Source organism: Spea bombifrons, chromosome 4 (assembly GCF_027358695.1).
Source record: "Spea bombifrons isolate aSpeBom1 chromosome 4, aSpeBom1.2.pri, whole genome shotgun sequence".
Taxonomy (NCBI): Eukaryota; Metazoa; Chordata; class Amphibia; order Anura; family Pelobatidae; genus Spea; species Spea bombifrons.
The window spans coordinates 95,470,260-95,484,316 of NC_071090.1; the positions used below are offsets into that span (position 1 = coordinate 95,470,260).

The window sequence follows — 14,057 nt, forward strand, 5'->3', positions numbered from 1 at the left end:
TGTGGAGGGTGTCTGAAATCCATCTTTGTGCAAACGCTCTGCATGCCTCCTCGTCCATTGTGTCCCACTGAGGGAGACAAAGAGGGGGCCGATGACTTACTGCTATGACTGGTCCGGAGAGAGCGATTCTATTGGCTCTCCCACCAAGGCTGTGCTGCAGGGGATGGCCTGCTTTTTAACCCTTGCTATTCCTTTGGAACCGTGTGTTCTTTGGTTGAGGGGGGGAAGGTTTGTCCTTTCCCAGCACAGCTGCCCTTGTATACCCCTGCAATCTTTATGTTGAATGCAATAAAAGCCGTTTTCTTTAAAGCACATGAATACCCTTGTGCACGTGTGTGAAAGTACACACGTACACACATACATACAGTAGCTTTATATGAAGCTACCATTACACACACACACGGCTTTCTACATAAACGAATGTGTTGGTTACCAGGGGTTATGGATGCAGAGAAATTGTAGCGCAGTTGCCATAGCAACTGATGAAATGATACTGCTGATTGCTTCACTTGCGCCAGACTTGCCTGTCCCCATTACGCTGGTTTATGTTTTAATATCTGGGAAGCTTCAGAATACCCATCTTTTCAGGAAGAAAAACCCCTGCCTGGTTATTCAACGAGATTATTATCAAGCCAGCCAGGAGAATGCCATGCATGTTATGGTATAATCTATTTGCCCCATAATTGGTATTGTTTTGTGTGTTGCACTCCGGTCTCTTGTAAATACCCAAAGGGGTATGAAGGTTTCTTTAATAGAAAGGATTAGTATTGGCCAAAAATATGTTCCCCTTTTTTTGGTTTCTTGGTGGCTGCCTCCATCATCCTTGACACAACCATCCAGCACTTTTGTGGCATTCTTGTTTGGATTTCACGCTGATAGACGAATAAACCTTAGGGAACCAAACAAGGGCAGTTACGTGAAACAAGCCAACACTGGGTCCGGCGGATCTCACGTAAAGGGGCAATTCGGTCAAAATAATTTTGACTTGCATTTTTTATTATTATTAAAGTACGTAGATCTATCATCCACATAATGTTATTAGCGTTAAATGATTAATGCTGCCTTTTGTTCTGCCGGTTGAAACTATTTCATTTAAATTAACACTTTGTCACAGTGAAGTTACGCTCAGTGGGAGACTGTCGAAAAACCCGCGTAAATGATACGCTTCTTGTCCTGAACTCACCTCGCTTATCTTTTCTCCCTTTTAAAACGGCCGTAGCCAAATGGGAGAAATAATGGAGCGGGAGGGATGGTAATGCAGATCATGAGAACTAAGTGATAGCGTCGCGGATCCCACTATTGTGTGCATAAGGTGGGATTCTAATAAGTGTACTTTGCTTATCATAATCTGTAAACACCATTACATGGGCTTCGGTGTACCGGCTATCCTCTATGTGCGTTACTGCTGTTGTGAATTCTCAATCAGAGGCTTTTTGGCATCTCAATAGATAAAGATCCCTTCTTGTCTGGATAAGGGACAGCTGCCTGGTTTCTGTAAATCTAAAGATAATGAAAACACACAAGCTGCAGTCTCACAGGCCTCTATCAACGAGGCGGAATTATAGAGAAGCCATTGTTTGCTGCTAGTGCTTCAGTCCCACTAGCAAACAAAGTATGTTAAACAAAACCTCTGGTAAAGGCATAAATGAGAGCTGTTCGCTGGAAATGGCTTGCTTACTCTCCCTTTTTTTTGCTTTAATAACCCTTCTGGTGAGGCAGCACTGGCAGACGTAATAGTAAAGTGGTACTTCAATGTTTAGGAGACCTAACTAGCCATGATCTTTAATCCGTATGAGGAAAGAGGTTCTAAATGTTGAGAAGGGATTCCTGCTGTACTCCATTTTTTGGGTCTATGGGTGAACATGTTCTCATATATGAGCTGTGGTGTAATCACTTCCATGAGCTAACCCATTTCTCATCATGTTTTCCTTATGATCATGTGTTGTCTGAACAGTTTTGTTTCCATTGACTAATTACGCAACTGAGAATTTACATCGCCCGGAATATTATGCTTCAGGTTTCTACCTACAACACATTACAGAACTGATGTAAGGCTACTAATTAAAGAATGTACCTGCATTTTTACTGTGGTGGCTCTAAGCCTTGAAGATGCAGGTGATTCTTGGCTAAATTATATTTGGTTATGATTATTCACAGTTTGTGTTAGAGATGTTTTTGCTGCGATCAGTTCTGAAATAATAAACAAAGGGCATTTGTTCCAATCTGTAGTGGTCGGTCAAGCAAGTGACCCAAGTTGGCTTGAAGTCTTACCCTGTTTTAGAATCACATGGTGTTCAGTACACGATCTATAAGGATTTTTTTTCTATAATAACGGTCTGTTGTGAACATAAGGCCTGAATGCCTTGCAGTTTAATTATTTGAAGTCATAGGAGGGCAAGACAGAGAAAAGTTGAGTGTGTGGTGTATATGAGCTGAAATATTATGTGAACAAATGTTTTAAATTATTACACTATTTTTGTAAGCTTGTGTAAAGTAGTTTGTATCTCTGGCTTATCTGAATAAATTATACTGTTTTTTTCTGATTTTATAAATTGTTAATGATTAAGGCACTGTTAATGTTATGTAAGTAACTGGTTATTCTTTGTTACTATTGTGATTCTTATTTCTTTCTTTCCTTTTCTGCAGAGCTGTTCTGAAAGCATTCCAGTTGATGGACCCAAAACAGACCAAATGGAAACGGGGTCAGTTAGCCATGATCAAGAAGGAAGGTTAAAACAGGAATGTGACCCAGGCCTGCTGAATAAGGGATGTGAAGAGCTTGAAAACGGGTTGTTAATGGAAGCCAATTCGTGGCTAAGCAATACCCCTGCGCCCCAGAATTCTAATGACAAAATCCACTGGGAAAACCCTCCTATCCCCAATCATGCTGCTGCTAACAGTTCTAACCTAGAAGATGCCAAAAACCTAGTAGCATTCTCTGCTGTGGCCGAGGCCATGTCCTCATATGGCATACCAGCATCAGGGACTCCTTCATTGGTATCATCAATGCAGCTATATGAAAAGTTCAACTATGAAATGAACAGGGACAACACTGGCCTTTCGGAAAACAAAGCCCCACAGTGTCCTGAGGACCTGAATACGTTACAGGCAGCTTTGACCCTAGCAAGGCACGGCATGAAGCCACCTAACTGCAACTGTGATGGGCCAGAGTGTCCAGACTACCTGGAGTGGTTGGAAAGCAAAATCAAGTCTGCTGCTGTTTGTCATCCGGAGAGCACACTCCACCCACTGAGCCAGGTCAACAAAGAAATGGTGCAGAAAAACTTTCCTAAAGAGCATGTGCTTGCTCTAGAAAATAAAATTGCAAAATGCCCCTCAGGCACTCTTCCCTTTTCTCAAAATGCTCTGAGCATTGCAAAAGAGAAGAACATAAGTCTGCAAACTGCAATCGCAATTGAAGCTCTTACGCAGCTGTCATCCGCACTTCCACAGTCAAACAAGGATTATCCTAATGGCTCAACCCAACCGATGTCAACACCACATGAGCAGCTACCACATTTCCCTGCTGCCAAAGGAGAACATGGCCAGGTTTTGCCAATGACTTGCAATGACCTATTCAACCAGCAGTCTCATCTATATACTGGCAAAAATGCACTTACTGTGTCACAACCTCCAAGGCAAACCTCTTGGGAGCAAGAGAAGGCAACTGGTTACCAAGAAGGACAATACATTCCAGGAAACAATATATCCCAAGGCTCTTCCTCTGTGCTACCCAACCATACAGCCACCCCACAAAAATCAGATTACATGGAACATTGGGGCACAGATTCAGGACATCCTAAATCTCCCTCGGATCCTATGACTGGATTGAAACAGTTGCTTGGGAATGCAGATGACTATGTAAAGTCTGTGTTCAAAAGCCCAGAGGCTGTACCCAATAGAGCAAAAAATGCTAAGTCTAAGCAAATCTCTGTACACTCCATTAAGAAGGAAGCATCTGATTTTTACAGAATGTCACCAGATCAGCAGCTGTCTCATATTCTTCAAGAGACAGACTTACACAGGAGTGCTCAGGCTGCACTTCAGCAGCATCTCCATCATAAACGAAACCTCTTTGTAGACTCAAACACGATCCAGGAATGCACCCAAGAACAGCCAAATTGGTGGGTTCCAAAAACACCAGCTTCGAAGTCACTGGAGAAGCCTGTAAAAGAGAGGAAGAAACGAGGGCAATCCCCTTCCCAAAAACAAGTTGAGCCAAAAATGAAACCTCCGCGCAAGCCGGTGCTCATAAAGAAACCCAAGCAGAAAGACACAAATGCTGTCTTCTTGCCAGTGAGTCAGATCAACTTAGAAGACGTCCGTCGAGTTGGAAACAATGAGAACCTGAACTCAATGTTAGTTGATCGTTCTTATCCTAATGATATCAAGCCACCTGGGCTTACATCCCTATCTGTACCACAGAATGTGATACCAACAGGTCTTGAAAATGGACACACGTTAAACACTCAGGAAATGTGCACTGTAAGTCAGCCAAGAGATGGTCAAATGAATGCACTTTGCATTCCTCAAGTGAACCCTCCCGTTCAGAAAGACATGTGTCCTACACCTTCCACCGAGGATACAAATTCCACCTCTGGCAGGGGTGAGTCCATCAACCAGCAGAGCAGTGCAGGCCATATCCCTGCCCAGAATGACCTCAACTCTATAGATGACAAGTTTGAAGACCTAATCAGGCAGTTTGAAGCAGAGTTTGGTGATGATTTCCCACTCCCCACTTCTGAGGTGCCTTCCCAAAATAGCGAAGGACTTACAAAACAGCAAGAGTCGGTAGATCCACAGGCCAAACTGCCCTACCCTACGCCAGTTTTATCTGCTGAAAGTTCAACGCAGTCATCCAGCCGTACCGGCTCTGCGCTTTCAAACGTCTCTTTGAAACCGGAAACGTCAGAGAAATCTGATGGCCTGTTTTCATCCAGGTCTCCGAAGCAGATCAAAATTGAATCTTCTGGTGCTATAACAGTGTTGTCTACCACATGCTTCTACTCAGAGGAAAATCAACGTCTTGATGAAACGCCTACAAAAAGCGAGATGCCTTTCAATCCTTCCCTCAGCGGGTTTTTGGAATCCCCGTTGAATTATCTAAGCTCTCCAACCAGGAGCTTATTGGACACTCCAGCTAAAAGGGCTCAAGCTGAATTTCCAACGTGCAACTGTGTCGGTAAGTTGTAGAGCTCAGGTACTGTGAATAACTTAAGCAATGGTGCCCTAGAACTTGTTTTAGCATCATTCATGACATCTGAAGCAGTGTGGCGGGCTTATTTTATTTAGGTTTTGGGAGCCTTGTAGAGGATTGATGACCCGCTGGGCTGCTGTCTACCATCAGGGGTTGGCATCATGGGTGCTTAGCAATTGTTTACCTCCCATATTCTTCTACCGTTCTTTGAGGCTTCGAGGGGGACTCGCCCTGTTTTATATTGATATTGTCAGTAGGGAAACCTAGCACTGGGTACTAAGAGGTGCTGCCGAAATGACGTGTATGTACAGGATGTGTAAGACTGATACAAAACAGGAAGAGCGTTTGATTACATGGGCATATTTCTCCAAATTCCAGATACATACATTTTTCAGATTCCTTCAGGCGCTTCTCCTCCAGACCCTAATAAACAGAGCCACCCACAATAACTATGCTTTAACAAGTTGGTCGTTATGAGTTGATATTTTTCTAGGGGGGGCGGGGGAGGAATAGGGCTACCGGATGGCTGTATACATTGCTGGAGCTGGAGACCCAAACCTCTCCCGCTGTTATTTTCCAAAGGCAGGAGATCCTGCTATCTGTCAGAGGCTGATAAGAGTTTGTCAGCATACGCAAACTAGGGTGTGTGTTCCAATGCCCCGTCTACTATAGGTGACTCAGGGTTCAGCGGTTCAGGGAGCTGGTGTCAAGTCCCCAGCACTCAATCACCCAATTGCGCCTGCCTTTCAGCAGCGTGATAAAAAGGTTATCTTAGGGTAGGTGGCAGAGCCTGGCCCAGCTCTTTTCACCCTAGTTGTAAATAACTTTAATGCTTTAACGGCCCTGGTTTTGTCGTTTTCTGTGCTGGCTATCGGTTTTGAGTGAGCTAAAGTTTAGAAAGCCTTGTATCTAACTCCGGGGTAATGAAAAGATTTGGAATATACTAAGAAACTCAATGCTCAGTCACATCTTTTCACATAAAAAAATGTAGTGATAAGGAATCCTTATGAAAAATATTTTTATGAATAAAAATACATGGTGACTTTGGCGTAATTGCAGATACCATATCGGTGCGCCTGTAGCTTATTATTGTATCTTTTTAAGGGAGCTGGATGTTGAGGCTAAAGGAGAGGGACTACTTGGGTGATGGCCTAGAGATCTCAATGGTGGGGTGGACAGACGGCGTCTTTAGGGTGCGTGCGGAGAGCATCAGAAGGATAGACTGTATGCTTATTGGAATAGGCTCTGAGAACTCCCGAATCTCCCGCAGAGACACGTTTGGGAAAGATCCCTCATTGTGCGTGGCTTACCCTTGAACTTGATCCTTTTAGAAATGTCTGCAGACAGGGCGTGTGTGGGTAAAACCATCCCTGACCGGATTTCTTCCCAGGAATGCTGCGGGAGACATCTGCTGTGTGTAAGACATTCCTTTAGCAGCTTTGGGGGTGGAGGGCAGGGTAGCATCGCTGCGTTACTATTCCAAAGCTAACCCTATCGCTCCACGCTATGAGATGAGTAACACTTCCTTAACACGGGGAATGCGCTGTGCAATGTGCCATCAGACACACAAGGGTGATCGGTAAAACATAGTTTGTGTCAAACATCCAAAGCTTCTTAGGGAAATTACCAATTTTAGCAGTTGGACAGCCGCAGGACCTCTTCCCTTACCGTCCGGTGAAAACAACTTTCTTGGCGCGGATGGCTTTCCCTTTCTCGCCAAGCTTGCAAGAGGATGGCGGGAAACAAATGTGTGGGGACACGTAAACATAGTGTAATACCAGCTGTATTTATTTTATGAAGATGGGTCTTCCCATGACACCTTCTGTGTACCGGCAGACTGAGCGGCACATACAAGGTCAGGCCGGGTGGCCTTTGGCATCAATTGCTCTCTACATTGTGATTTTCTGTTCAACAGATGAGGCTTCCTATGTTAGAGCTGACAATCCACACAATCTTTTTCCGTGGCTTGAGAATTTTTGATGGGGGTTTGATGGACCCAGTGGTCTAGATGACACCTCTGCTTGTAATCAGGGCAGGGCCAGATCTGCGGAGCTGGGCTATACCAAGAAGGGGAATCATTTACCAATAAGTCCTTAGAACTGGGATGCGGGGAGTTATGTTTCTGTTTCACAAATGGAGGTTTATGATCCTGTCATAATGCGGAATAAGGATAAACATCTGGATGGGTTGACTTGTCAGACTAATTGACTTGTCATTTGTAAACCGTGTCTGTTACGTCACCATCTTACCGAACACTGAAGGGTGAACTTTCTCAGACCTCCCCATTTGTCTAATAAAGTTGTGAATGGGGGAAGGGGTCTTGGTCGATTGATACAGAGTAATCTTTAGTTATCCAGAAAGTGCCTTCCAACAGTGGCCAACATCATTTTAATATTTATTAAAAAAAAAGTGTTTGCTCTTTGGGTTTAGCCGTGTATACACTTTATTGCTCAAGGTCACAAATGTAAAGTGTTCATACCCGTCTAAAGGTGGAATCACAAAGTCTGCCCATGTTTCCTGATTTTGACACTTGGACCATAATCAGTCCTTGTTCTTGCCTTCAATTCAGTATATCTTTATGCCTATTTCATGCGTATTTAAAGTCATGCGCAGCTTTATAGTCATTATATGCCTGAGGATGTCGAGACGCTTTGATCATATAATTTCTCTAAAAATACAACCTTTAGAATAATTAACTTGGACATTTTAATATATATAATATAGTAGCACAGCAAACGCTATGCTTACTTGTGTCCCACGTGTTTTTCATTATTGTCGGTATGATGTAAAAAATGCCGGTTCCTTTAAATCCAGTTCTGTCCTTTTTTTGGCCGGAATCCATTTTTTTTCAGCGGTGTTGCCTCTGCCGAGCCGGCTTGTTTGTTTTTCTTTCCATCGCCCAGCGTGAGTTCCTTCCCTGTTACCATGGTAACCAGCACGCATCTCGGGGCATAGCAAAGTACACTATATATAGATTGTGGGAACGCAGCCTCATTGCATGGATTCTTTAGAATAACTGAAAATGTATGCATTATATTTTATTTATCTTCAGGTGTATTATATTGAGGTGTGTGTGTGTGTGTATATGTATGTGTATGTATGTATGTATATATATATATATATATATATATATATATCAAATATATTATTAAAATATATTAATCCTTGATTAAGTAAACACCATAATTCGCCGACAGGAACTACCATATACCTCGACCAAACCCAGTGTTGGCTATGTTTGTTGTAAATCTTGGTGTTACTTCTGGTAGAGGTCATCCTGGGAACGTGCTAATCTGTGAAATGACTACTAAATATTGTTTTTAATTTACCGTGTCTTTCTCGCAGAACAAATTAATGAGAAGGATGAAGGACCGTATTACACTCATCTTGGCTCGGGGCCGTCAGTGGCGTCTATCAGAGAACTCATGGAAGAGCGGTGAGCAGCTCGCAGCATGTGCTGGGGGGGACGGGACGGACATTTTCATTGTTTTTGCTGAACCCTAAAACCTCAGTCCCCCTTTTATAAAATTTAAAAGACGCCTCGAACTTCTAAGTCGCGTCGTCTAAGGTCTTAATTACTTTGTCTTCATAGATTGCCATCCAGCTCCTGTCTGTAGCCGCCTCTCTGCTAACCTCTTGGCTACTATTTTTCCATGTCTCCTCTCATTTGTTTTCTGCCATCCTCTTGCAGGTTTGGTGAGAAAGGGAAAGCCATTCGCATCGAGAAGGTTGTTTACACCGGCCGAGAAGGGAAGAGCTCCCGTGGCTGTCCGATTGCTAAATGGGTAAGTTCTCTTCAAGCTACTCCCTGAATCTGACGGATTGCACGCTATAAATCAGACCGCCCGGGAAGTATGAAGAGATGCCCTGGAGACGTTTTTTACCCGTAGTATATAGCCCCTCGTCATTGTTTAGATCTGTGAGGCTGCTTCTATTCTGGAATGGCAGGAAACGGATGCGGAGAGGCAGGGCAGAGGTGATCCGAGGACAGCCGTGTTACGTTACACGCTTGTTACAGATATGTGTCTTCTCCTTGCGCTAGCTCTAAGCTGTCTGCCACCTGCGCCAAGGGAGGACATCGTAGAAAAGCCTTCATCCCTTATTATCCTTTGATTTAACCCCCACGCTGCTGCGAATGATTTGCCAGGTTTCTGAATATCTACAAATAGTGTAAATATTACTGTATGGCTACATCAGCCTTCATTTCTGTGTAAATAAAGCATACGATGCTGGGAGGGTTATATGCTTTGATATCCTGTATGATTTATTACCCAGAGGATTGTAAGTCCTGCTGTCTCCTGTGTTTACGGATGAATTTCATTCTGTTCAGAGCACATTTGTGAACCTCCTTACAGACAGTGTCCTTTTCCAATTTGCTTAACAGGATAAAGTATAACAATATATCTCTTTATTATTATTAAAAGCTGTCCGTGCTAGTGACATGATAGATCGCCTACAGCAAAATAAGACAATTCCAGTCTATTACTGGCATGGCATTCCCCGATATTCAGCGATGCTCTGATGCATAATCTCTTTTCTTGCTACAAGAATATTATAATCCTGTTTTTGGAAGCAGAATAATCCCCAGCATGTGTTTGCAGTACAAGTTTAACAAAAAAAAATGTTGGGTAAATTGTTGGCACTATGAACACATGAGAAAACATCACAACTAGTTTAACAAATAAGAATATCCATATTGTAAAGCCTAATCATGGCACTGCCATTATATTTTCTTTCTTTGCTCAGGTTGAGTTGTATAGCCGTGAGCTCTTTGGGTCACGCAGCTCTGTATTATAAAGGCATTGCTGTAGCTCGCTGTGTGCTGTCTGGACTCTGGCATCACACCACGAATTTCTGGCATTAATAATTAAAACACAATGCCAGTTCTCAGACTTACATCAACCGCTCTGGAAATAAATCGATCTGCTATGAGCTGGGATTCATATACTGATAGCAAGTCTTGCTGTTTAGGTAATCCGCAGGCAAAGCGAGGAGGAGAAGCTTCTGTGTTTGGTCCGACATCGGGCTGGCCATAGTTGTGAGGATGCGGTCATAATCATCCTAATCATGGCATGGGAGGGAATCCCACGTTCCTTGGGAGATACTCTCTATCAAGACCTCACAGAGACAATTACGAAGTATGGAAACCCAACATCGAGAAGATGTGGCCTCAACGATGAGTGAGTAAATGCTTTCTACAACAGAGAGTGACTGAGTATTTATTTTGCCACTTAGCCATTGCCATTACCAGTTTGGATCGTTTCAGATGTATTAGGTCAATAAATCACCTTTGCTTTGGGTTGCTTTGAGAAGTTCTATTGGGTGGCATCACACATCTCATGCAGATGGATGCTACAAAATACAAAGTCCATTTCCACTAAGTAAGTTGAGTTTTGTTGGAAGTACGAGTAACAGGGAAACTGTACTAGGTTTTAGGTTTTGTGCATTATCGTCTGTTCTGCAGATTATCACAGCAGAAGAGTTCTAATAATAAAGGTTAACAAGTTTTGGTTTCTTTTAGTCGAACGTGTGCATGCCAGGGTAAGGACCCCAACACCTGCGGTGCCTCTTTCTCCTTTGGATGTTCCTGGAGCATGTACTTCAACGGCTGCAAGTATGCACGTAGTAAGACCCCCCGGAAGTTCCGCCTGATCGGAGACAATCCCAAAGAGGTAGGGTAGACTTCGCTACGGACTTAATTAAATTAAAATTACAGATTTCATTTGGCAAGATTTCTTCTTACAAAATTGGTTAATCGGTCCGTGGACTGGTTCTTTAACCTTTTTAAAACAAAATTACTGAACACTAAATGCTTAAGCCAATAGTTCCGAATTTAAACTCAGGGACTCCTACTACCCGTGATGTATGCTGGCCTAGGCGGCCTCTTGGGTGATCAGGCCCCCCGATGTTCTGCACAAAGAGTCTGTTATGTGGAAGATCTTTGATCTCCTCGCCCGGCCGCCTTTCGCTATGGAGGCTGTGTGGGCTCGACCTTCGTAAATTGCAATAAAAGGCTCTGTGCGCCTTCAACACAGCAGCGTTTCTGACAGTACGTGTCTCTCAAGTCAAATACTACAAGTTTGTGCAACTTCATAAATTGCTAAATGAGTTGAGAGGTGCCTTTTTGTATGCCTAAATCGTTATAAACGGTTTCGGTATTGATAAATGATCCTATTAATATAATGGCGTGTATGATTGAGGAAAAGGTGTAGCTGTTTCATTTGGGTTTTAGTAGGTAACCGAATAGGGTGAGTTTGGTGTCATTTGGAAGAACAAAGGATAAGCAGAAGTTGTGCTCACGGGGAACGCATACCTTGAGTAGCCTTTCGCTAGAATGGGGCATCAGCATTAAGGAAAGTCATATTTACTGGGATTTTCCAAAACCAAGCACCGTGTTTTTAGATGTTCAGGCCAAATACAATGACTGTCAGTCTTCAGGGTAAAAATATTCTTGCACGGGTACGTATTAAGCCTGTATAACATGAATGTTTTGTTGGTCTCAAAGGAGGAATCTCTCAAGGACAGTTTCCAGGACCTGGCTACCCAGGTGGCTCCTGTTTACAAGATGCTGGCCCCACAGGCTTACACTAACCAGGTACTTGATAATATGCTATCCTAACTTAGAACATTTGTCGCTTCACAGCATTCGGAATCTACCTCTTTACCTTATGGCCGCATTCCTCTCAGCAAACCATACCTTGCCTCCATGAACAAACTTTTCTTGTGCTTTTTTGTTCTTTAGGTTAATAATGAGGATGTAGCAATCGACTGTCGGTTGGGTTTGAAGGAAGGTCGTCCGTTCTCTGGAGTGACAGCGTGCATGGATTTTTGTGCCCACGCACACAAGGACCAGCACAATTTGTACAATGGCTGCACTGTGGTAAGAACACTCATTGCACTCCACCTTTTCAGCGGTATATGACTCGGACCTAAACCAAAACTGTCCTCCACCGATATAGTGGAGCAAGTTGCAGCTATGCAGCTTCGTTACTCATATTGTATTGATGGAAATTGCTCATTAGATGGACGTCCAGCTCTGATACAGGGAAATAGGGTGTTGGTGGCTAATGCATTTCATCTGTGGGAATTAAGAACAGTGACTCCCCCATGCACATGCAATCAGATCACAGGATGGCATGCTAACAGAGTCAATAATGACAAAGGTGTAGATTATAATATTTACGATTAACAAGGAAATGGCAAAATATTGCCTCTTAGCACTGCTATAATGACTGCTATAAAGAGGTCATACCTTAAAAAATGCTAAACTATGTGGTCTTAATATATGCTTAACCAAAACACCTCTTAAGCTTAAATAAATGGTGGTCTGTTTGTGATTTACAAGTAGTAATATCAACTTGACCACGCAACAGGGACACCTGGTGGCCAGATAAGGGACTGCCTATTACTTGTAGCTTAATATTACTTGGATTGCAAGCCACTACTTGTGATTGGATGGAACCCCCAGGGTCTTGATCATCCACTGCCTCTGATGAGCTGGTTTCCCTCTGGAGATTACAGCGTGTCTTGTCACACAAACCACTTTGCATAGTTTTAGGTCACCGGTTTCTTTTATAGGCACAGGGTTCCTTACAGGTACCAAGTATAAAACTTGGTTAAACAGGCTTCTTTCTATGTGCATTGTTTCCTCTGGAGAACAGTACGGACTACAGACTAAAAAACTTTCTTTGATTGTGGATAGGCACACATTCCTCGGTTCCAATCCGCAGCATACTTATATGATTTTTTTTGTCCAGGTAACATCTAGTCTATCTATTTTATTGCTTGTCAATACCAAGGAATAAAATGCTTGACTCTCATCAATGATTGGGATTTGTATCTAGTTAGCAGTTGAGCAAATGAGTTTACCCATAAATGATAATTTTGAATCGCATCGTTTAAGGAGGGGGGTGCTGTTATTGGCAATATGTGTCTAGGTATTGCTCATTACATATGGGCACCCTCGCCCTTGGCCTATGTAGCGCCTCATTTAGTTGTGTATTGCCTTGTCTGTCATATTGAAAGCGACGAGGCTGTGCTGCATTTAAAATATTGAATTCAGATATTGCGTTTGAGATGTTGCACATTTTAATAGATATTGGTCCTAATATCTACAATGCCAATAATATGAAGTCATTTTTCACAAATTCTTCTAGGTCTGCACCCTCACTAAGGAAGATAATAGGACTGTTGGCAAGATTGCAGAAGATGAGCAGCTCCACGTTCTGCCGCTCTACAAGGTCTCCACCACAGATGAATTTGGAAGTGAGGAGGGCCAAGCCGAAAAGATCAGGAAAGGTGGAATTCAGGTGCTGACTTCCTTTCCCAGGGAGGTGCGTAAACTTTCGGAACCAGCCAAATCTTGTAGACAGCGGCAGATGGAGGCCAAGAAAGCAGCAGCTGAAAAGAAGAAGCTTCAAAAGGAGAAACTGACGACCCCAGATAAGACGAAGCAGGAGCCTGCAGAGCCACAGCCGTGTACCCAGAATCCAGGTAAACAAGCAATAAAAGTGGTTCATCAAGCTTTCAGGAATGTACCAAAAATAAATCCTTACCAGATGTGAACAACCACAGCTCCTTAAAAATTGTTTGTTTTTTTATTCAATTCAGTAATTCATCTTTAAGTGGATCTACCGCCACCACCTAAATAACCTTTTATTTAAATGTAAGAGTCACTAAACCTCCATCAAAATCTTCAAGATACAGAAAAGTCCTGTTTTGGGACAGGCATGTGTGTATAGACAAGGTGGTGTGTGTGTGTGTGTGTGTGTGTTTTAGTAGGTAGTGTTTTACTGTTTAAACACACGTTCTTAGTTTATGCTTCCCCGCTGTGCGCTTATGCATGTATGTGCTTTGTGTA

General features: G+C 43.0%; 1 protein-coding gene across 5 annotated transcripts in view; it reads left to right on the forward strand.

Annotated features, from left to right (window-relative positions):
• The window catches only part of TET3 (tet methylcytosine dioxygenase 3), a 43,015-nt gene that overhangs the window by 26,281 nt on the left and 2,677 nt on the right, over positions 1–14,057 (forward strand). For all 5 annotated transcript variants that reach the window (XM_053464577.1, XM_053464579.1, XM_053464578.1 and 2 more), the window contains 8 exons: positions 2,647–5,182; positions 8,543–8,633; positions 8,889–8,982; positions 10,169–10,377; positions 10,719–10,869; positions 11,703–11,792; positions 11,940–12,077; positions 13,354–13,690. In XM_053464577.1, coding sequence (XP_053320552.1) covers positions 2,647–5,182; positions 8,543–8,633; positions 8,889–8,982; positions 10,169–10,377; positions 10,719–10,869; positions 11,703–11,792; positions 11,940–12,077; positions 13,354–13,690 — 3,646 coding nt within the window. The remainder of the gene's footprint in view (positions 1–2,646; positions 5,183–8,542; positions 8,634–8,888; positions 8,983–10,168; positions 10,378–10,718; positions 10,870–11,702; positions 11,793–11,939; positions 12,078–13,353; positions 13,691–14,057) is intronic.